The sequence below is a fragment of the Bubalus kerabau genome, chromosome 16, assembly GCF_029407905.1.
Source record: "Bubalus kerabau isolate K-KA32 ecotype Philippines breed swamp buffalo chromosome 16, PCC_UOA_SB_1v2, whole genome shotgun sequence".
Classification (NCBI taxonomy): Eukaryota; Metazoa; Chordata; class Mammalia; order Artiodactyla; family Bovidae; genus Bubalus; species Bubalus kerabau.
Genome location: NC_073639.1, coordinates 14278529 through 14294144, shown reverse-complemented (window position 1 = coordinate 14294144; position 15616 = coordinate 14278529). Strand labels below are relative to the sequence as shown.

At 40.0% G+C, this 15616-nt stretch overlaps 1 protein-coding gene across 16 annotated transcripts in view; it reads left to right on the top strand.

Moving 5' to 3' along the window:
* ARHGAP10 (Rho GTPase activating protein 10) overlaps nucleotides 1–15616 on the top strand; it is a 390783-nt gene that overhangs the window by 225694 nt on the left and 149473 nt on the right. For all 16 annotated transcript variants that reach the window (XM_055550841.1, XM_055550840.1, XM_055550839.1 and 13 more), the window contains one exon: nucleotides 9755–9829. In XM_055550841.1, the coding sequence (XP_055406816.1) occupies nucleotides 9755–9829 (75 nt within the window). The remainder of the gene's footprint in view (nucleotides 1–9754; nucleotides 9830–15616) is intronic.

Sequence of the window (15616 nt, the reverse complement as noted above, 5' to 3'; positions counted from 1 at the left end):
ATCACATCTTCTTTATCCATTCACCTGTTGATGGATACTTAGGTTGCTTCCACATCTTGGCTATTGTAAATATTGTTGCTGTGAACACTGGAGTGCATGTATCTTTTTGAATTAGAGTTTTTCTGTGATATATGTCAGGGAGTGGGACTGCTGGATCATATGGCAACTCTATTTTTAATTTTTTGAGAAATTTCCATACTGTTCTCCGTACTGGCTGCACAAATTCACATTGCGCCGGCGGTGTGGGAGGGCTGCCTGTTCTCTGCACCCTCCTCAGTGTTTATTATTTGTAGCCTCTTTGATGATGGCCATTTTGATCAGTGTGAGGTGATGCCTCATTGTAGTTTTGATTTGCATTTCATTTCTTTTTTTTAAATTTTATTTTATTTTTAAACTTTACATAATTGTATTAGTTTGATTTGCATTTCTCTAATAATTTGTGATGTAGCTATCATTCTTAAGCTTCATTGCTAGGTCTTTCCTCACAAATTTTTCCTAATCGTTTCACCTATGGTGCTCTTTCCCTTTTATTTTCCAGAATCTTGAAGATACATAAGATATAAAACATATATGCATGAATATTTATGCTTATTCAGTACATAGCCCACAGGGACATTTGTCTTTGCAGTGCTGGTGGGATATGTACGTGTATATCTGTATTTATGCGTGTCCGTACATGTATATGCACATGCGCCTTGTTAATAACGGCACACTTTAGACTTCTGATGTGAATGGGAACATGAACATAATTGACCTTTCACCCTTGTTGTCAGCATGCACAAATGCAAATAAATGTTTCACTTCCTCTGTAAATATTGATCAACTCTCTCAGTTCACTCCAAGCACTCTGCTTGTTACTCTCAATAGGTGAGAACTGAATGAATGTTACTTTGTAGACCCATGGAACCTGATCGTAGAGTCATACACCTGGAAAGGTCTTTTCAATAATTTTTTGCCTGTTAACCATCAAAAGTGTTGATGTTTCAGTTTGAGCCTTACTTCTTTTTACAATTACATCTATCTTTTCTTTCCTTAAAATTTTTTTGTTTTACATTGGAGTATAGGTGATTTACAGTGTTGTGTTGTTTTTTTCTCATTATAATCTTTTTTGTCTCTTTCTCTCCATGTCTTTTTACTAGCCACTCATCAAGTTATCACTCACTGGTTCAGTGTATTAATTGACTCTGTTTCTTTGTTAAAGGTATGCCATGTGCTCTCAGGCACAGCCTCTGCTGCTGAAGCCAGAGAAGTGCTTTTCAAAAGAAAAGACTTTATGACTGTGTGGGTCCCAAGTTTCTCTCTCTTTTAATTTGAATGCCTTTTAAATGTTACCTATGTCATCACTGTATTCTACCTCAGTGCCTGAAGTATAGTAAGTCCTCAACAGTGGTTATGAAATCAACAGGAAACTAAATGTGATATAATTTCTAGCCCATGATCCTCTCATTTCTTCCCAGCTTCTCCTTCCATTCATTTTATAGTCGTCTTCTCCCTGTTTGCCTTTCCTGTGTGCGTGCTTTGATTACCTGTCTTCTCTCTTCTGCTTCCATGACTCCAGACACCACTGTGTTTTATTCTTACCATGATGACTTGTCAGGTCACTCCTTCCAGCCTTTACTGCTAACCTCTGTTTTTTAATGGAATTTACCAAGCCTTGACAGTTTCCTTTTTCCCCTTTTGCATGTACTTTTCTTTTGGTTGTCAAGTGAAGCATCTTCTTTTCTCCTGTGATTCTCCAGCCCACCTCCAGGGCCTCTGGGTTGCCCTCTGGGGTTCCTGAGTGCCGTGTGAGTGTTTGCTGGAGCTGACCATTTGGAGAGGGAAGCAGTGAGACAGAGGGGATGATGAGGCCTGACTCATTGCTGCTGCTTGCCCCTCTCCTTCAGGAAGGCGTGGGCAGTGCTCGCTGACAGCGCTGTGTGAGATTGGCGGCGGCAGGTGCGGGAAGGGAGACGAGTGAGATTTCACCTCGGCCTCTGTACCCGGGGACAGCTGTCATCGGCTGCTCGTCAGTGAACTGGAGAGCACTCCCCTTGTCTTTGCTACTGGTCAGAACCAATCTGATTTATTAAAAAAAAAAAAAAAAGCTGTTGGCCTGTAAATACTCTGATGAGATTCCAGGTTTTTGTTAAACGTTAGAAAGGATTGTGGTAATGACAGCTGTCAATGAGCTTTGATATGCTGGAAAAGTTGGAATACCTCGGGTTTTTCTTAAGATTTTTTACTGGAGTATAGTTGATTTACGATGTTGTGTTCAATTCGGGTGTATAGCAAAGTGAATCCGTTATGTATATATGTAGAGTCACACTTTTTTAGATTCTTTTCCCTTATAGGTCATTACAGAGTGTTGAGTAGAGTTCTCGGTGGTGTACAGTAGGTCCTTATTATTATTGATATTTATTTTATATATAGTACTATGTATATGTCAGTCCCAATCTTTCAATTTATCCCTCCTCTCACTCACCCCTCGTGACCATTAATTTGTTTTCTACACCTGTAGCTGTTTTGTAAATTCATTTGTACCCTTTTTAAAGATTCCACATGTAAGCAGTATCATAATGAAATTTGTCTTCTTCTGCCTCACTTCACTCAGTATGACAATCTCTAGGTCCATCCATGTTGCTGCAGATGGCATTATTTTGTCCTTTTTATGGCTGAGTAGCGTTCCATTGTATATGTGTACCACATCTATATCTGTTCCTCTATATCTCTTCCCTGACATTTAGGTTGCTTCCATGTTTGACTATTGTAAACAGTGCTGCAGTGAGCATCAGGGCACATGCATCTTTTTGAATTATGATTTTCTAGGGATATATGCCCGGAAGTGGGATTGCTGGATCATATGGTAGCTCTAAGTTTCGTTTTTGAAGGAACCTCCATACCGTTTTCCATAGCTGCTCTAACAGTTTCCATCCCACCAAGTGTGGGAGGTTGTACTTTTCTCCATACCTTCTCCAGCATTTATTGTTTGTAGATTTTTTTTTTTTGGAAGATGGCCATTCTGACTGTGTGAGGTGATACTCATTGTAGTTTTGATTTGCTCTTGTCTAATAATTAGTGAAGTTGGGCATCTTTTCACTTTTTAGCAGTCTGTATGTCTTCTTTGGAGAAGTGTCTGTTTAAATCTTCCACCTATTTTTTGATGCTTTTTTGATATTAAGCTTCATGAGCTGTTTATATATTTTGGAGATTAATCCCTTTTGAGTCACTTCATTTGCAAATATTTACTTCCATTCTGAGAGTTGTTTTGTTTATTAATACCTTGGATATTTGAATTTTTAGTTCCTAGGTGTAATGTCTATTTTAGGCCAAGTCCAATCTATATCTGTAATTCTAAATTAATTTCAAGTCAATTCAACCTAGGTATACTATTCCATCCTCAACTAGTCTATGCAAGGCACCGTGAAGGCTATTGAAAGCAAACACACCAAAAAACCCCAAACCAAAGCTAACCTACTATTTTTCAAGGTAATATGTCTACATATTTGGGGAGAGATGGAGGAACACAGGTCCACAGTTCTTAATCTGAGAATTCTGAGGTGGATGTGTTTGAGAAAAGGTGGTATGGGGCATACATTGTTGAGCATATAGCATCTTTAGGCAGGTTTGGTGTAGAAACTACTTTTAACATAGTGACATATGAATATTCATACTGACTGGGGAAAAAGCAGACCAAAATAACCTGATGTCAGGCATTCAGATGTTTGATTTTGGGAATTGTGAATGGGAGAATTTGGGCTTATTTTAAATGTAATCAAATGTTAGAAGGAATTAATTATAAGTCAAATTCAGAAAAAGGGACTGTCAGAGGGTGTGGAGAAAAAGGAAGCCTCGTACACTGTTGTTAGGAATCTAAATTAGTGCACCCACTATGGAGAACAGTATGGAGGGTCCTTAAAGAAAACTGTGACTAGAATTAGAGCTGCCATATGACCCATCAGTCTCACTCCTGGGGATACGTCTAGAAAAGATGAAACTAATTCAGAAAAGACGCCTGGACCCCAGTGTTCATAGCAACACAGTTTATAATGGCTGACTCATGGAAACAACCCTAGTGCCCGTTGACAGATGAATGGATAAAGAGGACATGGTTCATATGTAGAGTGGAATATCACTCAGCCATAAAATGTGATGCCGTCTGCAGCCCCGTGGAGAGACCTAGAGATTATCATACTAAGTGAAGCAGGTCAGTTGGAGAAAGACGACTATCATCTAATACCACTTGTATATGGAGTCCAAAATATACAAATGAACTTATTTACAAAACAGAAAAAAATTCATAGACATAGAAACAAACTTAATAGTTATCAAAGGAGATGGTGGTGGTGGGGGAGATGAATTAGGAGTTTGGGGTTAACAGATACACACCGCTGTATATAAATTAGATAAGCAACAAGGACCTACCGTATGGAACGGGGAACTATAGTCAGTATCTGGTAATAACCTAGAATGGAAAATAATCTGAAAAAGAATACATACACACACACACATACATACACATAACTGAGTGAATTTGCTGTATGGTTGAAACAAATACAACATTACAAGTGAACTATAGAACAATAGGAAAAAATGATGGAAAAAGAATACATAAGTTCAAAACAGATAACATTTTTAATTCAAGGAAATATCACTATGTGCCAGTGACAGAAAAAAGGTGGGTTTTTTTTTTTTTTTTTTTTTTCTAGTTTGAAGTTCTGGATGGGACTTTATCTTGCTCCCTGTTGACTCTTGGGCAGCTAGAATTTCACCCACTGTGTATTTGATGAATACATATTTGGCAGATGAGTCATTAATGAAGAGAAAGGGAAGAACTTCTCCCTCAGAGGGGACTTGGGCCTGAGGAGGGGATGAATTTGTTTTTTTGTGGGTTATAGTCAGGGGTCTATTCTGATACAGATGAATATTCTACAATAAATTGTGGGTTGGTGAGGTGAGGCTCGTTATGAAGAGTTATGTGTCTATGCCTTACATGCTTGTTCAGCTGAGGAATTTGGACTTGATTTGATGACTTACTCTTAAGTGTTGATGGGAAAGACCTAAAATAATCAAAGTCACTTGAAAAATAAAAAGAAAAAAATGATGGTGTTCAGAATGGATTATGGTTATGTGTGTCCCTATTAGGGGTGCTCAACATACAGTCATCAAATTCAAGGCCATGTTGAAGAAACAGAGGTTAGTCCGAAGTGTGAAGAAAATGCAGACATTGGTCTGTTGAATTCGGAAAGTGAAAGGGAAGAAGTTAAAGAAAATTTTCAAAATTCTAATACTTAGTGATGAGAAATAGTGATCCCTCTGGCTGGAAGAGAGAAATTTGGAAAGAAGTTGCAGAGGTTGTAAAAATCCTATGACTTGACATTTGGATTGGTAAAAAGCCTCTTGATGAAAGAGGAGAGTGAAAAAGTTGGCTTAAAGCTCAACATTCAGAAAATGAAGATCATGGCATCTGGTTCCATCACTTCATGGGAAATAGATGGGGAAACAGTGGAAACAGTGTCAGACTTTATTTTTTTTGGGCTCCAAAATCACTGCAGGTGGTGACTGCAGCCATGAAATTAAAAGACGCTTACTCCTTGGAAGGAAAGTTATGACCAACCTAGATAGCATATTCAAAAGCAGAGACATTACCTTGCCAACAAAGGTCCGTCTAGTCAAGGCTATGGTTTTTCCTGTGGTCACGTATGGATGTGAGAGTTGGACTGTGAAGAAGGCTGAGCGCCGAAGAATTGATGCTTTTGAACTGTGGTGTTGGACAAGACTCTTAAGAGTCCCTTGGACTGCAAGGAGATCCAACCAGTCCATTCTGAAGGAGATCAGCCCTGGGATTTCTTTGGAAGGAATGATGCTAAAGCTGAAACTCCAGTACTTTGGCCACTTCATGGGAAGAGTTGACTCATTGGAAAAGACTCTGATGCTGGGAGGGATTGGGGGCAGGAGGAGAAAGGGACGACAGAGGATGAGATGGCTGGATGGCATCACCGACTCAATGGACATGAGTTTGGGTGAACTCTGGGAGTTGGTGATGGACAGGGAGGCCTTGTGTGCTGCAATTAATGGGGTTGCAAAGAGTTGGACACGACTGAACTGAACTGATAGTCTTTGAATTTATTTATACGATGTGTTTTGTACATCATGCGTGTGCTCATAGGTATAGTTTTTCTGATTATTTAGTCCAGAGCTTTTAAGGACAATGTGACAAGAAACAGAAAATTCTGCATGACTGGAGTATACATGGTCCATGTGCTGTTTCCAAGTTGCTTTTGTACAGGGTTTATTTAAATTTATTTTAAAAAAGTAAAAAAAATGTTGAGTAGGATTAATTCCCCCATGCACCTTTCATTATGCATTAGCAAATTAACTCTCCTTCTCTTGGGTTGATGAATGTGAACTTGATCAATTATCTGATCATAATTAGCAGCACAGAGTGATGACTGTTGCTGAAATAACATTCTTACTTTATTTCTCTACGTTTGTCAGGCACTTCTCAGAGGGGCATGTTAGTCTGCAGAATATGACTTGCTCTTTTGGCTTCTGGCTTTGAGGCCAAACTATTTTAGGTTTCTTAAATAGAGGAGTGTTGAAAAAAAAAATGCTCTGGTATTTCAAACTCTCTGGACATAGCCTTCTAGCCTCTAGGAGAAGGAAGGAGTGAGGCCTGGTCTTTTTTCCTCTGGCAGGCTCAAGCTCTGATTTTTGTGTTTTTTGACAGTGTTCCTAACTCTTGGCAGGGCTGATGTGCATTTTTCTCCACTCTCAGCATTTCCTATCACAAAGGTGCCTCTTGGCTACTCTGATTCTTGAGCCTTCTGAACATCTGTGTAGAGACTGAAGGGCCAGCCTTGGCCACCCTGGTTCTTCGAGCTCTAGAGGAAATCCAGAAAGAAGGTGTGTCTGTTTACTGGGGCTGCCATACTCAAGGACCACAGACTGGGGGTCTTAAGCCACAGAAATTTCTTTTTTCATCGTTCTCGGGGCTGGAGATCCGGGACGGCGTGTTGTCATGCTGGTTTCTCCTGAGAGCCCCTCCTCTGGGCTTGCAGACGGCTGTCTTCTCCCTCCGTTTCCACATTGTCTTCCTTCTGTGTGTCTGAGGCTTGACCTCTGCTTATAAGGACACCAGTCTTATTGGATCAGGACTCGCCTTCGTGACCTTGTTTTAACTTAACCACCTCTTTTAAAGACTTTAGTTACCAAAACTGTCACATTCTGGGATACTGAGGTTTAGGACTTCAACATATGAATTTCAGGGGACACGTAACAGACAAACAGGACATTCAGAAGTTTGAAGCAGAGTGAGGAGACGTAAGGGTTTCCCAGGTGGCTCAGTGGTAAAAGAATCCGCCTGCTAATGTAGGAGATGCAGGAGACTCAGGTACGATCCCTGGGTTGGGAAGATATTCCAGAGGAGGAAATGGCAACCCACTCTAGTATTCTTGCCTGGAGAATCTCAAGGACAGAGGAGCCCGGCGGGCTACAGTTCTTAGGGTTACAACGAGTTGGATATGACTGATCAACTGAGCATGCACACAAGGAGAAATAAAGGCCAAAAAGTGAAACAGAAGGAACAGAAATCCTCATTTTTGTAAGGACTAGTGGAGCATGATGTATGCAGTGTGTTATAATAAGCAGGGCACATGTAGGTATCATTTGTGTTCTCCCAGTAAGACAGACTGGGACCTGGGACCCTTTGCTGCAATGCTTGTACCTGGACAAATGTCTCCTTGAGACAAAGAAACATTGTATTTGTCTTTGTCAAATACAAGGAAACTGTTGTTGTTCAGTCACTCAATCGTGTCCAACTCTTTGTGACCCCCTGGACCGCAGCATGCCAGGCTTCCCTGTCCTTCACCGTCTCCAGGAGCTTGCTGAAACTCATGTCTATCGAGCCGGTGATGCCGTCCAACCATCTCATCCTCAGTTGTCCCCTTCTCCTCCTGCCTTCAATCTTCAGGGTCTTTTGCAATGAGTCGGCTCTGTATCAGGTGGCCAAAGTATTGGAGCTTCAGCTCAAAGAAACTGTAAGGGACTAAAAATAACTGCATGCATGCTCAGTTGGCACAAATCATGGGCAACAAGATACAGAAAGACCAAAAAAATCCAACTGCCACTTCTGAAGAGCCAGGAAGCAAAAGCACACGCCCCTCTGCACACATGGCCACCAAAAGGGTGGGCAGACCACCTAAGCCACCCCCCAACCCAACCTCTGGGCCCGCGCCTGTGTAAGGAACCAGTTCTCCCCCCACCTCGGGCAGTGAGCTGGGGAACCTGTTACTTGTTCTTGCTCCCCCATACTACAGCAGGGGCCCCAGTAAAGCCTTGCCTGAATTTCTTGTCTGGCCTTAGTCAATTTCTATTAATTAAGGAAGGCCAAGAGACCTGGCCTGTACCACCATGCTAGTTAGTACATGGGGAGAGACACTCTCCTGACCTCGGAGGCAGCGTCGAGACTCAGAGAAGGTTCCTGGCCTGCCCTGGGTCTCAGAACTCAGGAGTGACTGGGCTGTGACTTGAATCCAGTTCTTTAGACTCTGGCTGGTACACTTGTCACCATACAGGGGGGCCAAAAAAAAAAAGAGAAAGTTCCCTTGGGTCCCTTGGCCTTTTTGGTACGGTGTTTTGTTTTGGAAACTTGGTGGATTAGAGCCGTGATCTCCTGGCCAGCCAGTCCAGTTCTTGTTAGTTTTAGCATTTGTGGTACAGAAAATAAACACACAGAGTTTCACCTCTTTTAAGAAATAAAGATATTAAATCACATTTTTTGGAAGTCGTGATTTTATTATGGAAATTTCAAGCCCAGAAAAGGTAGAGGGTACAATGAACTCCTGCATTCTTGTGCAGACTCAAAAATTTTCAAGATTTTACTAGTCTCCTCATCTTTCCCTTCCTCCTCCTTCAAGCAAAACTAAGATAGATTACTCTTACTCCTTTCAATATGCAACATGAACAATAAAGACATTTTGTTACATAACCCTAATGCCACTCCACGTTTCCTGATTGCTTAAAAAATGTCCTTTTTCAATTGCCTTGTTCACATCAGAATTCAAACAATCATGTGTCCAACATACTGAGTTCATTTGCTGATACATTTTCTTGCCTTTATTTCTTGTCTGTTGTACTTGGAGATACTTTGTTTCCAGGTCTCCACAGAGGGAGAATGCAGTGATTTGTTTCATTTTGATATATAATTTTGATGTGATCCTCATTTGGAGTTTTAGTGTTTCTCTGGACAATGCATGTACTGCCCGTTTCTCTGGACAATGCATGTACTGCCCTAAAGGAAACACAAAAGAAAACAAATTTTGCCTTACTTTGGATTAAGTGATTTCCTTGGTCTTCAAGAATCATCCAAACCATTTCTTTCTGTGTACCAGTCAGCACCATATTATTTTTATAAAGGCTAAATACTTGTCAAGAACAATCTCAAGAATACCTAAACACGGGAAATGCGAGAGATACAGTGCATCTTTACAAATTGCATTGGTGTGTGTGACGACCGCTTAGCCAGTGTTTTTTCACTTACTGCTTACTCCTTACATTTTGTCCACATGGAACTTTGTTTTATTTTTTTCCAGCTGTAACTCTTGCATACCAAGCTGCTAAGACAAGTTGGTAAACACTCTTGTCAAACATTATTTTTATAGGCAGCAGGAATGCTGTGAACGTGAGCTAGCAAGAATTCTGTGTGCAACTGTGTGTCGACAGCTTTTCAGATTTGAATGTCTGTATTTTGCTAATATTTTTTCTCTTCCAATAGGTATAAACGACCAAGGATTGTATAGAGTTGTGGGGGTGAGTTCAAAGGTCCAGAGACTTCTGAGTATGTTGATGGGTATGCCTCTTTTCTAATCATTTTCCATGCATTACTTGTTGATGTTCGTTGACTTTATAACTTAATGTTTCATAGTAACATAACTCAGAAATCCATTCTGTTCTACTGCCTCCAGGAGTTTTCTCCTGAGCAGAGTTGGCTCAGATAAGTCGATTAGTGTTTGCTCAGGCCTCTCTTACTAAGAAAGGGAGGAAGAAAAGAAGACAGCTCACGGGTGAATGTCTTCTGCTTGCTTCTCCCAGGGAAGGAAAAGCCAGGCTTCTGATTCGCCTGGCTTCCAAATTGCCTGTGCAGTCTTGACAGTACATTTGGTTGGACAAGACCACAGGGACGCGTTCGTTTTTCTGGAGCTCCCCAGCTGTCACTCGACAGCGAGGGTCTGATTCTCAGGGATTCATTGGTATTCACACTGGCTTGTTTGTATCAGGCTCTTCTCCAGAACCATGCCTTCTCCATCTGTGCTGATAACACAGTGTTCTTTGGCACCGCAGACAAGAGGAAGCCAGAAAGTGAATTCATTTCATTACCCCAGACATTATGCGAATGACAAAGTGCTTTTACATTACACTCTGCTGTCAGCTCGGTGCCACCTGTAAAAGGCCCCACTTCTCCCTCACCCCGGCCCCAAGCAGGCTACCTCCTGGGGGGTGATGAGAACTCATCAGGCTTCAGGGCCCATGTGTCAAACCCATCTGTCATTATGACCTTGCTAAATATTAATTAATTTGCTATCTCACTTTAATCAATATTAACAGTACCCTCAGGTGTTTTATCAATGCATTTAAACCTGTCTGCCTCTTAAAGTGTTGCAAAGGCTCACTTTGAGGAAGCTTGAACCGAGCTGCATAAAATCAACTGGGGTGTTACAGATAGCATTGCTCGTTTGGCTGTGTTTGAATTCAGGATTTAATAAGCAACAACCCTTTTTTTAGATATTAACCACAGGAAAAATGGCTCGTCATCACTTGGAAGAGCCTTATTAGAATACATTCGCTTTTCATGAGCTGTTTTCATTTTCTGCCTCTCTGGTTTAACTTGGGTGTGCAGTTTTGGCAGTCAGATTTTCCTTTTTACCATTAGTGGGCTCCAAATTAAATAGACTCAGGTTGCCAGTGGTTCAGTAGCAGCTGGCAGAGTTTAATGGGACAACAGCATCTGCTTTTAGTTAATTTTAAAATTAGAAACACTTCTCTCATTTCCAAGATGGTGTTATAGTGATTAGAACTGGAAGACTTTGTTGGTATCAGAAAGGGAGATTTGGCTGAAAGGCCCACTTGGCAGTGAATGGGTCATAAGGATCCTAGGGTCATTTTACTATCTTCTTGTTCATGTTCAAGGGCAGCTCGAACAAGTGCGTGTCCCTGTGGTCACCCTGAGGTGTTAAGCTGCCTCCAAATTTGTTCTTAATCTCATAAAAGCCCACATGATCATCAGCACCCCTAGACCTGGGTGGCACTTTGCTGTGCTTGTGGGAAATGTCCCAAGACAGCCCTTAACTTGCAAGGTGTTTAAAATATCTAAACCCTTAAAAATTCATGACCTGGAAAACTGTTTTCACTTTCCATGAGACTCAGGGTAGAGAAGTCCAGGACACAAGCGTGACACCACCACATTTAAGTTGCTGGCAAAAGAAATGCTGTGTTTTCAGTAATATTATTCTGCCATCAGAGAAAATCAGAGAATTAACACAAGAGAAAGATACTGACTTGTTATTTTTCATATTAAGTAAAGCATTTAAAGGAACAGTACTGGATAAATTTATTTTACTTCATCTCTAAATAATTCCCAGTATGAATTTTAAGTTGGTCAGTCACAAACTTTGGATTTTTATTAGCATTAACATCATTTTTTGTTACTTTGTGTTACCAACTCAAACTTTAGTTCTTAGATTCATTCACTGTTTTCAAATGAATTTCAAGATGGCCTTATGATGTTTCTTTCCTTTCTTGCTGATTCAGCAAGTGTAAAAATTGAACTAATTTATGCTTTTTCAGAAAAAGAATTTTAGAATTTCTGAATAGTTGTGTACATTCTATCCCATAGATGTTTTTTTCTTTACAACTTTTCCCAACCTCTCTACACTGTTTCAAAGTTATATGTGTTAAAGAGAAAAAATTGGGTGAGTCTGCCAGATTTTTAACTTTGCTCTATCGTACCAATCTGTTTTTCCCTCGTATAACTTATTAATTGTTAATTTTGTCTGTTTGTGATATTAGGTAGTTATTTTTTAAAAATATGTATCCGATTATTTTTAAAAAACAATTTTTTTTTTATTTTGAAATAATCTCAAGCCTACAGAAAAATTGCAGCTATCGTACAACGGAGTCCCATGATAACTCTTCCTCAGATTTACTAAGTTTTAACATTTTTAGGCAGTTATTTTTTTAAATTTCTGTTCCTCTAGATAATATTTATTTCAAATTTGATTGTTTTCAAAGTGTTTTTGTTCATAATGCATTTTTTCTTTGCAGAAATGAAGACTAATATAACTTCTTAAGAATCTGAGAAAAAGTCCTAAGTTTTATATTTTCTGACAGGAATTTCTGTGGGTTTTTTTTTTTTTTCCTTTGTCCTGGTTCTTTGTCATTCTTAAGAACCAGTCATATACTTTGCTATTATTTTTCTATTATTTCCATTTTTACATAAAATACTTTTGTGTTTAAAATATTTTCTGCACTTTTTAAATATTCCTGTGCTAATAAACGTTTGTGATGATTTCTAAGGGTGCATGCTTAATATCTTGCATGTATTTCTCTGCTTGTCTCTCTTGGGTATGTTTGCAGTCTTCACATTTAAGATTGCAACAGAGGGAAGTATTTCTCTCTTCTTCCTCCTCCTCCTCTTCCTCTCCATCCTCCCCTCCCCATTCCTGTTTGCCTCTTCCCTTCCTTCTCCTCCCTCCACCACCCATGAAATCCTGATGGCAGTTGACCATAGAAGGCCCTCTAAACAGATACATTGTTTTACTCCTCCAGGTGAGGTAGGGAGGGGGAAGCTCCCCCCCCCCCCCCCCCCCCCCCCGCTCTCCCCTTGAGGAGAGTTGTTTGTCTTGGTCCTTCCCGGGGCAGAAGGTTGCAGGCTGCTGAGTTTTGCAGCAGCCTCCCAGCGTCCCCTCAGACCACGCTTCTTCAGGTTCCACAAACACGTGCCTGCCTTCACCTTACACGTGTTTTTCTTTTCCTCCTTCTTCCTCTTCTTTTTTCTCTAATAGAGGGGGCACACATAGTCTGTTAGTTTTTTGGTTGGTTTGTTTTTTATGAGAAACTTGAGGCAGTTGGGAAAGGCAAGGAGAAACAGCAGATGAGGTGTCTTTGGGTGAGTCATGGTGTTTTAGTAAGTGGGGTGAGGATGTAACAGATGAGCTGCGGTCGCTATCGGGAGGCTGGAACCGAGCTGAGTTACAGTTGTCTCGTGGGCTTCCTTCTCCACGGTGGAGTGAGAGCAGCGGTGCTGGGGAAATCAGTGATAGCTTGTGTGTGCTGGTGAATCTTCTGTTTCTAAATTTAATTTGCAGAAATGGCTGGGTGATTTTATTTATTTAAGACACAGAACCACAGAAAGCCAGAAATCAAACTGATTTGGAGTTGTTTTTACCATAAGCCTATTGTGTTGCTTACTTTGTTTGTAGGACAACTTTTCACATAGGTTGAGGGGAAAAGCAAACTAATGGAGCTGAAAAAGATTCTGGTTTTGGGTTATAAAGAATATTCTCAAAACTCATTCAGTCACTGTGCATCTTCAAATACTTTAGGACCCAAGTCAGTGTCCAGTAAGATGTCAGCACTTCGGGCTGGGCTGCAAGTTTCCAGTTTCAAAAAGAAAAATGACCACTGGTTATGTAATTACGAAACGTCTATCCAAATAAAAAGTCAACTCGTTGTGTCTCTGCTTACTAGTCTAGGTTTTAAACTAATCCATGTGGTGCAATATTCCTTGGCCAGAGAAGAAACAGAATTTCTACCTTATTTATAGTAGAACATATATTCTAATTGAACCCTCTAAATTCATTTTTAAGTTTGAATTCCAAATAAGTTACTAACAAATTTATCTAGTCCCAGTGCATCCACAGATTGTCAAGAGCTGCTAGGGATGGGTGATTGAGTTATTTGAAAACAGTGAAAATTTAATGGAGGAGTAATACCATGGACACCACGTAGTCATTGGTTTCTATTGTGACAGCTCCTTTTTATTCCATAAATGCAAAAGGTGGCTTATTTTCCCATAGAAAGACTATGAGTCTCAAAATATAGAATAATCGTCAAAAGCTGAAAGTGAAAGATTTCCTTTCGAAGCCTCCTGGATTTTAAAATGGTGATTTGCTGGTAGCAAGTTAATTGAAAATGTTATCTGACTTGTATGAGATTTAAATAATTGATTTAATGAGAGAGAGAATATTCAGTTACTGCAGTAATTGGTTGGCAGAGCCTTTAGAGCAGAATTATTTAGTCCTAGTTATAAAGGATTGCACCTTTAATCAGGGTGCTTAATTTGATTTCTTGAATGTATCTGTGGCTTGTCTGACAAGCGCAGTAACAAATGAGTTCTGAATTGTAGGAACCGATCAAAATGTGATCAGTGTCAATTGCCATTGTTGTAGTTTATTGCATCTTGCTGTCAGTTGCTGTAATCAAGAGCTGTTGAAGTGCTTTAAAAAGTCTCTAGACTTTTGAGTAATTGACTTCATATATCTGATGTTACGGCTGTGAAATAACCATCACTTCCTGTTTTACTTTATTTTCAAAAAATTTGAGCATAGCATTGTGTTGTCACGCATCCTTTTTCTTTTAAGTGGCATGCGTGACTTAATGCACTGTTCCGTTTGAACAGGATTTTCTTTTTTGAGCTTTAATTTGGAAAGGGTATACCAACAAAGTGTTGCCTTGCATATTTAGACAAATATAGTACAATAAAGGAAAAAAACCCTGAAACAACTAGTTTTTTGGGGAATCTTAGTTGAAACATTCTGGAGTGAGGGAGAAATAAGTCTCTTTCACAAATCTCTTATTTTCTCCTTTGCATGGTCGGAGTATAGAAACTCAAACCAGTTTCTGTTGATTGACTGATGTCATTCATCATAACCCATTTACTGCTTCTCTCTTTGGGTAGAATGCTTATACTTTTGGTGACTCAGCTGTGGTGATTACCTGCACATTTAATGATTCATGGAAGTCTGCATACAGCCCTGATTGACTTTGATGCTCTCAATAGAGTGTTTATGTCACCTCCATTGAGCGCAGGAAGAGCTGACCTTCAGATAGGTTAGAACTGACTTGGAGTGATGAAGCTGGTCAGGTTTGCAGCGGGACTTAAGCCTAGGCATGTGATCCTTTGATGCACTCTCTTCCCTGCTACTGGGTCACATCCTTCCGGGGCTCAGAGATGCCACCACACTCAGAATGCTTGCTTTTCCCACCATCCTTTTTTTTAAATTTCAGAACTGACTTTCCTTTTCCAATCAAAATCAATCTCCTCCTCCCTCTCCTGCCCCTTCGCCTTCAACTCTTCTTGTTTTTTTTTTTAGTGCATGTTTTATGTCTTTAGAGCTTACTAGGTATTTGAAAGGGCATTTGGAAGAAACACATTATTAATTAATTTCAGGACAAAGAAAACCAATTTAGCATGAATGTCAGAAATGTTTTGTAGTGGCTTCTAATAAATACCTCCTGGATGAGAGTATAAATTGTAACGTTAATAGGAAAGATTACTCATAAAAGGCTTTTTAAATTTGTGTGTCATCGTATTTCTGTTTTGGTTGATCATATATTAGTCTTTGGAGAGATAGTATGA